At 35.5% G+C, this 14847-nt stretch overlaps 1 protein-coding gene across 2 annotated transcripts; it reads left to right on the top strand.

Moving 5' to 3' along the window:
* The first annotated feature begins 10524 nt into the window (after positions 1-10524).
* On the top strand, positions 10525-12761 carry LOC120542754 (small integral membrane protein 3-like). 2 transcript variants are annotated; one of them, XM_039775391.1, is made up of 2 exons: positions 10525-10783; positions 11350-12761. In XM_039775391.1, the coding sequence occupies exon 2, from the start codon at positions 11387-11389 to the stop codon at positions 11561-11563; it is 177 nt and encodes a 58-aa protein (XP_039631325.1). In that variant the 5' UTR covers positions 10525-10783; positions 11350-11386; the 3' UTR covers positions 11564-12761. The 2 variants fall into 2 exon arrangements, with proteins under 2 accessions (XP_039631325.1, XP_039631327.1); XM_039775393.1 differs by lacking the exon at positions 10525-10783 and adding an exon at positions 10795-11068.
* The last annotated feature ends 2086 nt before the right edge of the window (positions 12762-14847 follow it).

Here is a 14847-nt window from a genome sequence, read left to right as displayed (position 1 = left end):
GCCACCATTTCCCTGCTATTGAAGTAATTTTGTTAAAATTTTCATGCCAGTAATGAAATCTTCACTTCTTTGGATTGTTGAAAAAAATCAGAGTACTGTAATTGGAGAAAACCTTCACTGAAACAGATATAGACCTCAAACTTACAATTACCAGAATGGGATTCAAACCAAGTTTCCTTTAATATGAGGTAACAGCAATATCTATTGTGTCACCTGATTTGGTTAATTTTAGTACCATAACAGAAAATGTTTTATTTATATATTTTTTACAGTTATTCATAAAGTTCTAAGGGAAACATTATTGTGCAAGTGTTGAAGCTGAATGATAAAGGTTGCCTTCACGTTCAAGGTTTTTTTTTTTTTTACTGTTGATGAGAACATTCAGTAAACAATCTGCATCTGTCTTGTAAAAAAGTGCTTCCACAAAAAGCTATTAATATCATGTAAAACAGTTTTCAAAAGAGTTTAGGAAACTTAACAGAGGAACCAGAATGTAACAAACATTTTAACAGGACTTATCTACAGTATCCAGATGGTCTTTTTCCTGTTTGTTGACTTGCATAATGAAAACTACCCAGCCTCAATGAAGCCTTTTTGTTTTGTTGGCCACAAATGACATATTTTGGAGATGGGCATTCTTTACAGTATACTGTATCTTGCATGATTTGGAGTTTTTTTTATCTGCATAAAATATAAGTTCTCTCACCAGTTTTGATCTTTTCTTCCATACCTCCTACTACTGTACAAGGAGTGATAAAAATATTTTAAGCCTGATTTTTTAAAGCTCCGCAATCCCCAAGAACACTAATAAACTAGAATAATGTTTAAAACGCTTTTCTGTACTACCCAAAATTTATTATCTTGCTTGTTCCACCATGCATTCACATTGGCATATTCCATTCTATGAAAGCAGCCCTTCATACTGAGAAAGAGTTGGTAGTTACCATGTATCTGGAGAGCAGGGTAGGTATGACATTGTTTCAAATCCTGTTTTGAAGAGTAGCCTTTGTAACCCATGCAATGTGAGTGGGGTCATTGTCATGAAACAGAATGGAAATGGTCAACAAATTTCCCTGCCACTTTTCCTTGACTGACTGGTGCAAATAATTATGATAATTTTAACTAGGTATGTGGGCCTTTTGAAGCAGGTAATCATTATGGACTGTGTTTTAAATATCATACAGAATTCTGAACATGATTTTAGCAGCAGTGGCTTTCTTTTGATGGTGGGAGAAATACTATACTCCATTGTTTCAATAGTTGTCTGAACGCTAGGTCATAATAATGAACTGAAATGTCATCCTTTGTTTATGAAACGCTCCTCAAATTTCTCCCTGTCCATTAGCTCAAGACTATCTTGGAAAACTGGTTGTTTTGATGCTTCACTTCAGGAGTCAGAATTGTGGGCACCCAAAAGTCAGAGGTCTTGCTCATGTTTAATTGTTTATGAAGAATCAATGCAACTGACCCAGAACTAGTATAGCTTGTGCCATATGATTCATTGCCACTCTTTAGTTAACTCAAAACTTTTCTTCTGTCATCTATATAAAAAGCCAGGAAGACTCTGGGTTAACTTCTAGGGATGCCCTGCCATAATAGAATTTTGCAGCTTCTCACTTGGCTATGGAATGTGAAAGGGACTAGACCTTGTATACAATGATTAGGAGAGAATCAGTCTCTCAAGCTGTATTGTTCTCTAGTGTTAGACATCTAACTGATAGCATAGTACCTGATACTGTGATTTTCATCATCCACAATTAATAGTTCTAAAGTAAGAAACATACACTGTAAACCACAATAATAGAAAGTTATGATCGCCATGTTTTGCTGCAAAGGTGCCAAGTAAAATTGTAAAATATTTCAGGTTCAGTCTCAAAACCTTTGGATGACCCATTTTATGTATATGGATTCTGTTAATATACAGCATGTCAGTAAAACTTTTCCTGTTAGTGCTATTTTGTCCACTTCTGTTATATAGTGTGTTCAATATGCAGTAAAACTAACTGTCCTATATTCAGTATTTTGGTTAGGTTCAGGTTTTATCCCATTGCTGTCATGTTTACTGCTGCTGTAAATTCTGCTTGTTATGAGCAAGATGAAGCTTTGTTAGCAAGTGCATGACAGTCCCATCTGTTTTTCTATCTTTCATCTGTACTATTCAGTCTTATATTTATAGTATTTTGTGTGTGTGACAGACCATTTAAAATATGGTGTACCTACCAATATTTCTGCCCTAAATACCTTCATACCTTTACTGTCATGGGTGGAGTACAGGTGCTGGTCATAAAATTAGAATATCATGACAAAGTTGATTTATTTCAGTAATTCCATTCAAAAAGTGAAACTTCTATATTAGATGCATTCATTACACACAGACGGATGTATTTCAAATGTTTATTTCTTTTAATTTTGATGATTATAACTGACAACTAATGAAAGTCCCAAATTCAGTATCTCGGAAAATTAGAATACTGTGAAAAGGTTCCTGGTGCCACACTCTAATCAGCTAATTAACTCAAAACACCTGCAAAAGCCTTTAAATGGTCTCTCAGTCTAGTTCTGTAGGCTACACAATCATGGGCAAGACTGCTGACTTGACAGTTGTCCAAAAGACGACCATTGACACCTTGCACAAGGAGGGTAAGACACAAAAGGTCATTGCTAAAGAGGCTGGCTGTTCACAGAGCTCTGTGTCCAAGCACATTAATAGAGATGCGAAGGGGAAGGACAAGATGTGGTAGAAAAAAGTGTACAAGCAATAGGGATAACCGCACCTTGGAGAGGATTGTGAAACAAAACTAATTCAAAACTGTGGGGGAGATTCACAAAGAGTGGACTGCAGCTGGAGTCAGTGCTTCAAGAACCACCACGCACAGACGTATGCAAGACATGGGTTTCAGCTGTCGCATTCCTTGTGCCAAGCCACTCTTGAACAAGAGACAGCGTCAGAAGCGTCTCGCCTGGGCTAAAGACAAAACTGCTGCCGAGTGGTCCAAGGTTATGTTCTCTGATGAAAGTAAATTTTGCATTTCCTTTGGAAATCAAGGTCCCAGAGTCTGGAGGAAGAGATGAGAGGCACAGAATCCACGTTGCTTGAGGTCCAGTGTAAAGTTTCCACAGTCAGTGATGGTTTGGGGTGCCATGTCATCTGCTGGTGTTGGTCCATTGTGTTTTCTGAGGTCCAAAGTCAACGCAGCTGTCTACCAGGAAGTTTTAGAGCACTTCATGCTTTCTGCTGCTGACAAAGTTTATGGAGATGCAGATTTCATTTTCCAGCAGGACCAGGCAGCTGCAAAAAGTGCCAAAACTACCAGTACCTGGTTTAAGGACCATGGTATCCATGTTCTTGATTGGCCAGCAAACTCGCCTGACCTTAACCCCACATAAAATCTATGGGGTATTGTGAAGAGGAAGATGCAATACGCCAGACCCAACAATTCAAAAGAGCTGAAGGCCACTATCAGAGCAACATGGGCTCTCATAACACCTGAGTTGTGCCATAGACTGATCGACTCCATGACACGCCACATTGCTGCAGTAATCCAGGCCAAAGGAGCCCCAACTAAATATTGAGTGCTGTACATGCTCATACTTTTCATGTTCATACCTTTCAGTTGGCCAACATTTCTAAAAATCCTTTTTTTTGCATTGGTCTTAATTGATATTCTAATTTTCCTGAATTTGGGATTTCATTCTAATCTATCATCTCAATCTTTATAATTATAACTATCAACGTTGTCAGTGAATTTGGGACTTTCATTAGTTGTCAGTTATAATCATCAAAATTAAAAGAAATAAACATTTGAAATAAGAACATGCCAGACTACCAAGCGAGACTCTACATAAGAGGAGGCAGGCTCTACATTCAGAATTAAACCTCTTGACAACTAAAGAAACCGAACAACTAATTTACAAATCCAGACATCATTATTATGAACATCAGTCTGTGTGTAATGAATGAATCTAATATACAAGTTTCACTTTTTGAATGGAATTACTGAAATAAATCAACTTTGTCATGCTATTCTAATTTTATGACCGGCATCTGTACTTGCATGTAGGTAACATCAGCTGCCACACCTTAGAATATCCATTGTATTAAAATTAATTATATAATATTTACTTAAACTAATCCAAGATGTTGTGTAAACTGTGATTATAAAAATATGGTTGTGACACATTTCTAGTATTACATTATTTACTTTCACTTAGATGCTGCTAATGTGTACAATGAAACGTGTAAAAATGATTTAGTATTTTATTAAGTACAAAGATCCCTTGTTTTTGTTAGATTAATAGGCTAATATTTGTAATGAAGTTAGTTTGAACTTTTTGGCCTTGTATAAAAGAGAAAAAAGAGAAGATTTAAAAAGAAAATTGCAGAGATGCTGTTTTGGTAATTTTACTCTAATGACTTTTACAAATACAGCAAATTAAACCAGAAGTTAAATTAATAACGTCCTTCTTTTGTAAGACAACATATCAGTTTGCAAACAATGACTCTTTTCCAAATGTACCCTGTATGGTGTTATCCCACCCTCCATACAGCTTGGTTAAGATGCTTACTGATTTCCATTTGGTTTAGTAAATGAAAGATGCTATTCATTCAGACAGTTCTTTACATCAGATAGGTTGATAAAGAAGGAGGAGGATGCCATTGGAAAGAGAAACAACAAAGAAAAAAAATTAAAAAAGTGAACCCTTAACACGTTGGATAGTCTTTAAAGTTGCACTGTCAAGTCAGTTAGTGAAGCCTTGTTAAGAAAGATCCTAGACCAACCATAGGCAAACAGCGGTCTTACATACAATAACAAATGTTTCCTTGCTTCCATTTCAGATGTCAAATGAATTTTGAAATCTTTTAAAATCTTATTTTTTGCCAATATGTCAAATCCTGGAGCGCCATAGTGCCTCCATGTTTTTCTTTCAGCTATTTTCTCACTGTATTCAATTAATACTGATAATGGAGCTCTTTTTTAAATTTTAATTTACCTTCTTTTATCAGATTAAGAACCTTCTTTTCTCTCTCTCTCTTTTTTTTTTAAACAAAAGCAAAAATGCAAGGTAACAGATAACCATTAAAATCAGGGGTCTCAAACTCAGTTCTTAGACACCAATTTAATTTCAACTGAGTTCTTAATTAGAAACCCACTTTTCCTGTTAATTAGACATTATACTTAATTCTATGGCTTGTTAGTGCTCTCATTCTGTGACACCAAACATTTTTGAAACTGTTGATTTCCTTTTTTCTGAGAGCCTTGTTAAATTATTTTGAAATTATTTTGCAGTCTAAAGAAAATTAAACATTTCTTTGGCCTTCACTTTTTTCTTTGAAATAAAAATGCATGATGGACAGACTCATGCTGATGGGATCAAGTTAGCTGAGCATCTGTTAGTAGCTGTAATTGGTTTACTAATTGAGAAAGTGGCTAAGAAAAATACCAACTGCCACTGTGGGGCTTCAAGATCTGAGTTTGACACCTCTGATTAAAAATACTGAACAGCCAACACATAATAAGTGTAAACCGAATCTATCAGAGAGATCAGTTCCCTCAAGCTTTTGTCTTGGTGTACCATCCTCAGGAATTTAAACTTTTTGAATTACCACCATTTTTTTCTGTCTGAAACTGTTAAGTGTTGAACTTAAATTAAGTAAAAATTAAAGGTGAAATGTCATCATCATTCTTCCAAAAAAATAACATAATAATATGTTACAAGTAGCTTGAGAGTGTTTTTTTATTTTTCTTATGTACACTTTTTTTGATGATTTTGTAACGTATGAACAACATTGTGATTTGATAGGGATTAAAATTACAAAACCTAAAATTTTAATGCTTTAAAATTTACAAAAGATATTAAACTAGCTGCGGGTGGTCTTCATGACAAAAAAACAACACAAAGACCCCCTAGACGTTTTACAATATTTGTAAACTTGGAGAGGCGTCAGTTAACTCTCAGGAATTACCCAGCACAGTCAAACGTGGATCCTGGCTTTTGTAAAATGACACTGGCGATACCATAACTTATCTGTATTGCTGGCATATGAGTCCTATTAATCGTTGTTTTGAGAAAATGCCTTCAGATAGACGATGTTTTTAACTGAAATCCTCAAACCTTGCTCTCCGCTCCTGAGGTGTTTCACTTGCACGTTTCTGAGCCGGGGCATTTGCTTCATTTCAACGTTGTGTCTCTTCAGCTCTTTTTTTTTTTTTTTTTTTTTTGCGTGGTTACGTTTGCTGCACACAGGACTTCCATAGAAGCAAGGTGCCTGCAAGTGCCACCTAGTGGCAGTGGTTATGTATGTCTAATTCAGAGCTTTAATTTCACAGGAAACAGGATAACAACAAATTAGGGGGTGTATTTTATTGGCTTTAGGGTATTTCAGCACAGGGTTTACAATGTAATTATCCTTGAGGAATACCTAATTTCCCCTAGTATGAACACATACTAAATGTATTCACTTACAGGTCCAGCCCATTAACTGAAAAATAAACACTGCTTAAATCCAGTACTAAAAGGTTCATGTATTATTATGTTACTGCCATGTAAATAACTGAATAGAAACATAATTTTTGATATTTTCATTTACAAAAACTCCTTAAAGTTGTTTTTTATCAGAGCATACTTTTCAAATCTAGTTTATCTGAAAATCACTTTTGTCAGGTTTGTGACATTTGCTTTTGAGATATTAATCATAATTATTGAGGAGACATTAGCTGGTTAATTAACACATAATAGTATTTAATAAACAAGTTAAACTAACACAAATCATAAATGTCATAAACTCCTGGGGCCTCATGTATAAATGGTGAGTATACTGTACACAGAAATGCTGCATAAGAACGTTTCCACGTTCAAATCGCGATGTATAAAACTTATACTTAGCGTAAAGCCACGCACATTTCCACGGTACCTCATACCCTGCCGTACGCAAGTCCTCCGCTCAGTTTTGCTACTGTTCCTGTGTGGTTACCCTTTATTTCTTAGATCCACATTCCTGACGCGGCTTTATAAATACACTGAAACTAACTGCATGTAGTTTATTAGTGTAATGCATCTGATTGTAATTAACCTGTAACAATATAATGGCCCAGGGAATAGCCATAGTATTCCAAATACCATAACTGCTTTAGCGTTGTTACTCTCACTGCACCTTCTTCTTCTTTCAGCTGCTCCCATTAGGAGTTGCCACAGCTGATCATCTTTTTCCATATTACTCTCACTGCACCACTCGGAATATTTGGAGTGGGAAATCAGAGGAGCAGCTAATCATAAAGAGAATTATCGGTATACAGCATCAAGCACATGCTGCCTCAGCCACAGCAAAACGCTTTCCTGTACGGACCTCGTGGTTCAGAAACAATTTAATTTCAAGAACTTTAAAAGCACTCACTCAATTGCTCCTTGTAGAACTGTTTGTACTTATAAGTACAATCACCCCACTGTAAACTTGCACTACAGTTATAATATTGCACAACCTGCGCCACTTTATAAAGCACGTATTTACATATGATGACGATATCATTTTAAGATGAAATGCAGCAAAATATGTTGATTATATTATACAGATAAAACTTTAACTTAATTTAAATAATCTGTATTGTTGATAATTAAACATGTGAGGACACCGTGCCGCAGCGCTAGCAAGCTCACATATTGTCCCTGCCTTGCGCTGTATATTTGCTGAGGCTGGCGCGACACTGGAAGGATAGACGGATAGAATAATTAAACACGTATGAAGATATTTCAATGTTCCTTAAACGTTTTGAAGAATCGTCGTTGTAAGCTTACAGATGGCTTAACGTCTATTACAGAGCTGATTGTGTGGCGATTGGGTATCTGGAGAAAGAAAATTTAAGGACAGGAATTGGAGGTTAGTACGTTTGAAAGAGACAGTACTGCTATGGCGCAGCAGCATCTTGTGTGAGACATGCACAATCACTGCGCCACCGTGTTTCCATGTTTAATAACATGCTTTCATTCCAATCATCGTGAAAATGATATCACGTATACATCTCAGTATTTTAATTATTCAGAGAGCTGTAATATCACGAATGTCATGGATTCTGTGTCCTGTCGGAGAAAGAGAAAGAACGGAAGCACGTAGTGATTCACACACATAGAGCACATAGAAGATCAAATACAAAACAAAGCATTTAACATGCTACTTTAGTTACGATAAGATTTGAGAAACTAGTAAATTAAAGGAATTTAAGATGAAGTTTATGATGTTCTACTTTAATGACAAAATAAACTACGTGATTAAAGTGGAAATTTCGAGATTAAAGTTGACATTTTGTGCTTTTTTCCCACTGTGTGCCTATTTTTTTTTTCTAAGTACCCTAATAAGCTTTCATATGACACTCAGACGGTGGGCTACGTCTCGCCTTTTCACGACGACTTTGATATGTGACTTCTTTTTTATTTCTGGCACTGTGTAACTTTGTGAACTTGATCTTTCAAGTTTCTCCAACACGCTATGTCACTCGATTGGCTTCCTTTTGTTGATTATACCACTGTTTAAATCAACAAATAGTATGTTTTTCCTTTGCCTCCACTTGGTATTTGCTGAAATTCCTGCATCTGGATTTTTCTGTGCTTAAGCACATTTCGGCTTTTGTGCTTACGTCATGTTATAGTGCGAATTCTACACACGGCGTTATGCATGAGGTCCCTGATGTTTTAATTTTCCAGTTCTTTCCCTCCTTTTTATATTTTCTGCAGCTCTCACGTTGCATAAAATGCATTGCTGTTGTTATTATTAAATCAAACGTATCATTTTACAGTTATTATTTTTCAGAAATCTTGTAAATCAGCCTTTGTTCTGTTGTTTTTAAAATGCCTAGCATAACTGATCAGGCTTTGCTATTACTTCTGCTTGTGTATTAACCCAGAATTTGCATGTGAATTGGACAGCAAAAATTACTCATAAATAGAGGTTGTGTCCAACTCGCATTTGTCCTACCCTAAATTGTGTCGTGTGTGCTTTCCACGTTTGGCACAATTGAGCCCGTCAGTCATTGTCAAACCCTCTATATCCTAACACAGGGTCACGGGGGTCTGCTGGAGCCAATCCCATCCAGCACTGGGCGCAAGGCGGTAACAAATCCTGGGCAGAGTGTCAGCCCACCACTAGGCACACATACACACACACACAATTCAGTTATTACAGCAATTTACAAAAGTTTGATTTAACAAAACAGATGAGCCACTACAATTGGAGTGTTTACTGATTTTATTGGGGTTCACCAGCACTGTGTTAGCACAGTCAATGCAGCATAACGCATGCATGTCTGTTTTAAAAGGATGGTTATAAAATTGTTGAACGCACAATTATGGCCATGTTTATTACAACCAGGAGGTGACTGCGAAGCCTCTGTTCACTTATGAGGGCTATGTATGGTGCTGTATTAAAAGCCAACTAATCTCGCCATCATTTGAACATTCTCATTCAAAACCACCGCAACTGACATCAGATCTCATTGCAAGCACGAATCGGGGATTTAAAAAAAAATCTGAACCAATTCCAGAAACTAATATATACGTTAAAATGAAAGCTTATTTGCCTTGAAAGGACACAATAGCAGCTGGAGGCGCTGCGGCTCTGTAAGAACACAATTCACACGCACTACAGTGTGGCAGGAGACGGGGTGATGAGTGGAGAGGAAACAGCTATATATACAGTTTAAACACGTTCAATAATAAAGTTCAGTAGTTTTTGCCTGCATCGAGAAAACGCAGTCTGCCGCGTTTTCTTCCCTCGCATGGCGCCACAGCATCCTGATTTTTATGTTTCTTCAGAAGGCATCGTCACTGTGACAGCGTATCTCTTAATCTGTCTCTGCATTTGAGTGCGCTTGCCGCTCAGAACTTTTTTCCGTGTTAGCCGTACAGTGTTAGCCATTATGAATGTAGTGAGAAGTCAAGTAAAATGACACCTTTTATTGGCTAACCAAAAAAGGCAAGATGTAATTCTGCTTCTCACTACGTGGATCCTAGCATAAGCGACCCGTACAATTGATTGAGAACCACTGCTTCAGGGAAAAAAAAACACATTGTTTCGGAAAAGGCCCCCAGGAAAACGTAAAAATGTTTGTATTAAATGTACTAAATTCTTATGTCGCGCTGATCATACGAAAGTGCCATGCAAGCAGTAGCGCTAAACAAAACGGTTTCCTTGCTGGTACTAGGGTGTTGTACCGTGTTAGCCATTATGTGTATATAAACACATGGAACTTCAGTTTCTGTATTACAGTTTGCCTTAAGAAAGGGCCCGAGTGGCCTCGAAAGCTTGTATTATACTGTAGTCTTTTTAGTTAGCCAATAAAAGGGTTTTATTTTGCTTGGCTTTTCTCTCCTTTCTGGTCAAACTTAAAGGTCAACACTCGTTTCATTTGCAAATAATTTAGTTTTTCCTTCATAAGGAATCTAGTATGTAGCGTTGGTCCTCAGACTCTGAATTTAACTGATTTCTACTCACGACTATTTGTTTATCTGGGCGCTGACATGCTTTCAACCTCTTCAGCATCACAGAGGTGGCTGGTACATCCCCGCAAGCTTTTGAGTAGCAGCTATTGAGCTTTCTCATAGTTTCCTGCTTGCTGACTTGTAGATCTCAACGTTACGTCACCGCGCGCAAGTCCGCGCCTGTTCCACTCCCTCCCTTTGGCACGAAGCTTCCGCCTTCCGCAAGAGAGTTTGAGACCTGCGTTTGGCATCTTCGCACGCACTGTTGATCCATCCTTAAGTACGTTTGATCCACATCGGTGTTTTAAACAGAAAGGTAGGTGTTTTGCTTATGTAGAAATGTACGCGAGGTTGCTATACAGTGTGTTTTCGCTTTGTGTTAATAATGAGCTAATGCTTCACCTCGAATGCCTAATAATTTAATGTTCTATCTATCTATCTATCTATCTATCTATCTATCTATCTATCTATCTAAACCAGCTTAATCCAGCGCAGGGTCGCGGGGGGCTTTTGTCTGTCCCAGCAAGCATGGAACATAAGTCAGGAGCAGTTCCTGGACAAGACGCCAGTCCATCACAGGGAGAACACATTCACAGACATGGTCGGTATACTTCGGTAACCGCATGTGTTTGGGCTATTGTAATTTATACACATAAACACACGCACGCACATATTTAAAGATAGAATAGATAAAATTCTTACAGTGTGTATTAGTATCTTAATGTGTCAGTTTATCTAGCCATTCATTTTAAGACTTGCTCATTCAGTATTAAGTGAGCTAATGAATAGATGATTAGGTTGGATCATTTAACTGTATAATATTTAAAATCTGTTTACAGTACTTACCTCTTAATAAAGTTAGTCTCCCTCTTTCACTTGCAGGTCATTTGTACAAGTGTATTGACGCACACCTTAACGAATGGAAGCACCAGTAGAAACAGTTTCACCAATTCCAGCACATGTCCTCGATATCTGGGCAATAGTACTGGTCATTTTGGCCACCATTGTTGTTATGACTTCAGTGTTGTTTTGTCCAGCTGTGACTGTTATAATATACAGAATAAGGACAAATCCAGCAAGAAGTGAGACAGTATAAAAGAGGAGTTTTCTTGATTCCCAATATTTATGACTGCCACAGTGTGCACCACTTAAAACATCAGGAATATCCTTTTCGACCATATTATTTTAATATGCTCACACAAACTGGATTATTAAAACCTTATAGTGTTAATTACATTTTGTGATTAGACACAAAGGGAAGGTTATTTTTTTAACCAATGTGAACCGATGAATGTAATCTTGCACAAAGGACAAGTCTACATGTCTTTAAGACGTAACATCTACGAAAATGCCTTGAATCATTTTTCTGGAACATGGAATACTATACAGTGTCAAAAACTTTGTTATTTAAAAAAAAAAACGTTCTTTGACCTTTGTGGAGTTTATCTACAGGCTGATCTTAATCCAAGAGGCCAGACGAAGTACACAAGATGAAAAATCAATGAATATTTAAAATGATATTTACCCAAGAAAAACCTGGGATAATAAGTCAATTGCTAAAATCCTTCTCAGCCATAATTTTTAGCATCATATAAAATATTTAGCTAAGCAATGTGTCCGCTAAATCCTGAGCTGAAGAACACAATTGGAAAAACAATGAAACTGTTTCTTATCACAGAGATTAGTGGAAATGTGAAATCAAGAGCTGACTTCCCAGTCATTTAGGTAAAACAAATATCCTGTTACTGTTTCAGACATTGGCTGGTCTGGCAATATATATTGAGTATATATTGAATAGTGTCCTCTTATTATTTATGTTTTGAATAAAGAAAAAGTGTTCGGCAATTTAATTTGACTAAACATAGATTATTTAGATTTTTCAAACATTGAAAGAACATAAAGCAATAATAACTAAAAAGGGATTGTTTTTTGTTGCGCATATAGTGAAAGATCTAAGACCTGGCAAAGGTAATAGAAGGGAAATAAGTGTATGCCTTAACTTGTGCCAAGAAAAATAAGTTTCTTTAAAATTACTTGTATTTGCATTTTGTATTTTATGTTTTACATGTTACAATTTCAGTGTTTATTTATTTATTAATTATATAACAGTTTGTGATCTCTGTTAAAGAAAAAAATATCCTTGGTGCTTATTTTTGTAAACTGCGTCAAGCAGAATTTATGTTTCATAAATGTTTTCTTCCAGTCGGTTTTCTTTTGTACAATTTAATGTCATAAATAACATCTTGAACTATATTGGCAATAATGTCAATAAATATAAATAATATAAATAATAATTTGTTGGAAATTAATAAACTTACAAAAATGTTTGTATACAGTATTTGCATATATTGTGTTTGAATTATTCAGATTGAATACATAACTTGTATATATGTGTGCCATTTAAGACAATGAGTATAGTGCAGTGAAAACCAGCCATTCTTTTTATTTTAGCATATTTTACAAGTTGTACAAGATTTCATTTTTATTTCAAAACAAATTTTTAGGGCTATTCTTAAAATGTGGTTTAGTGAGAACCTACGCTATTCATGATACTGTATATAACCTTGAGTAGAACAATCTAAATTTTTTTTTACTGCTCAATAAAAATATGTATGTGTGTTTGCTGAAACAGGTTTGTATAGCATTTTTAACAATTAATATATTTACTGAAAATAACAGGAAATTATACTACAGTTATTTTATTGCAGAAATGCGTTTTTCACAAATTCTCATGTGCAGGAGAAATAACAGCCTTTTTTAATTTCAAAAAGATCTACTGTATTCAGACAAGGGACATGCAGTTCGAGAGGAAATCGTGCTGATGAAAGTGAAAGCCTCCTTTTCTTTTAAATTTGAACTATCCTGTGTATTATTAATTTCTGTTCTACAATACTTACAGTTTTATACAGAATGCAAATAAGTGTTATATTTTGGTAACATTTTGTTATCCTGGTTTGATCAGTTTTTTAAGTGACCATCATTTTACTACCTTACTACTGGTAGAGGTTTAGAGATATTGGCTAATGCGAAATGTATTCAATTATTGGTGTATGAAAATTAAAGATAGACTTAATATTTAATCTGAAACACACAAAAGCTTGTTCTATCTCTCTGATGTTTGTATTACTGATTGCAGGGTTTAACTGCCAGGTGGAAAAGATACAAATTAAACTAAATTTAACTGATAACAGGATAACTAAATAAAGATAATATTTTGACATTATGAGCACACATTTAAGTTATGTAAACAGCTTCCTGCTGTTAGGAGAATATTTATTATGCCAGGGCAACCAAGCATCCTGTCCATTTTATGTTGCAGTACAGAATGTGTTACACAAATGTCAGCTATGTTTCGGTCAGGTTAAGTTTTGTTCATTTTTAAGAAAGATATATTTACCATGTTCAGTTTTATATTTAAGAAACAGTTTAATGATCAGATGCATGAAACTCCATCAGAATACAGGTTTCGTGACACATTGTGTTTAAACTACATAAACCCTCCAGGGATTTACAAATAGTTATGTTCTTCTGAAATTGTTTTTTTAACAGCATAATATCTCAATTATTACCCCTGCTGTTTTCTTGCAATAAAAAGTCACACCTTCATCCTAAAGGTAAATTTCTACTAATTCTTACAGATGAACTTAGTTCCTTTAACAATTACACATATATCTAAACATCCCTGGGCAAGTAAACTATGTGTTTATAACCAGCTTGTGCCGTTTCTATGGCGACAAGAGTATAGCTTCCAAGTTCTGATGTTTACTAAACGTAGTTTTTAAATTCATTCCTTAAAGGAAAAGGGAAAAAAAACTATCAAAATGGTTTATTGTTTTGATTTAATTATTTTATCCCAAAACCCTGTAGGTATTTATAAATTACTGTAGCTGTCAATATCAGTAAAAGAATAGCATGTCCGTTCAAGTATTTATTATTGTAGTTTCAGGTTTTGACTTTTACCAGAAAACTACAAATAAATTACATTTTTAACTGTGATGATCAACTCTACTGAATATTTTATCTTGTTTTAATTAATGTTACTGCTTATGATGTGCAAATGTTGGAGATTATAATATTATAGTTAAACACATAAATAAAAAGCTGTGAACATTAATGAAAATAAATGTTGAGAATTCTGCATCACAGAGCATCTTACCTTAGCTTACTTATGGTGGGCCAAAGAATTACTAGTACACTTAATACAGACAAAAAAGGCCATATGAAATAAACTGTACAGATAATAGTTTACATCTTTTTAATTATATCTTTTATTCTACCACAATTACTTAACGATTGATGGGGCTGGAAAGACATCTTCAGCATGAATTACGCTTTATTTAACAAGTTATGTCATCTAATGAAATAAATGATGACGACACA

The sequence above is a fragment of the Polypterus senegalus genome, chromosome 13 (assembly GCF_016835505.1).
Source record: "Polypterus senegalus isolate Bchr_013 chromosome 13, ASM1683550v1, whole genome shotgun sequence".
Taxonomy (NCBI): domain Eukaryota; kingdom Metazoa; phylum Chordata; class Cladistia; order Polypteriformes; family Polypteridae; genus Polypterus; species Polypterus senegalus.
Note: the sequence above shows the minus strand (reverse complement) of the source record. Positions and strands in the feature narration are given on the sequence as shown.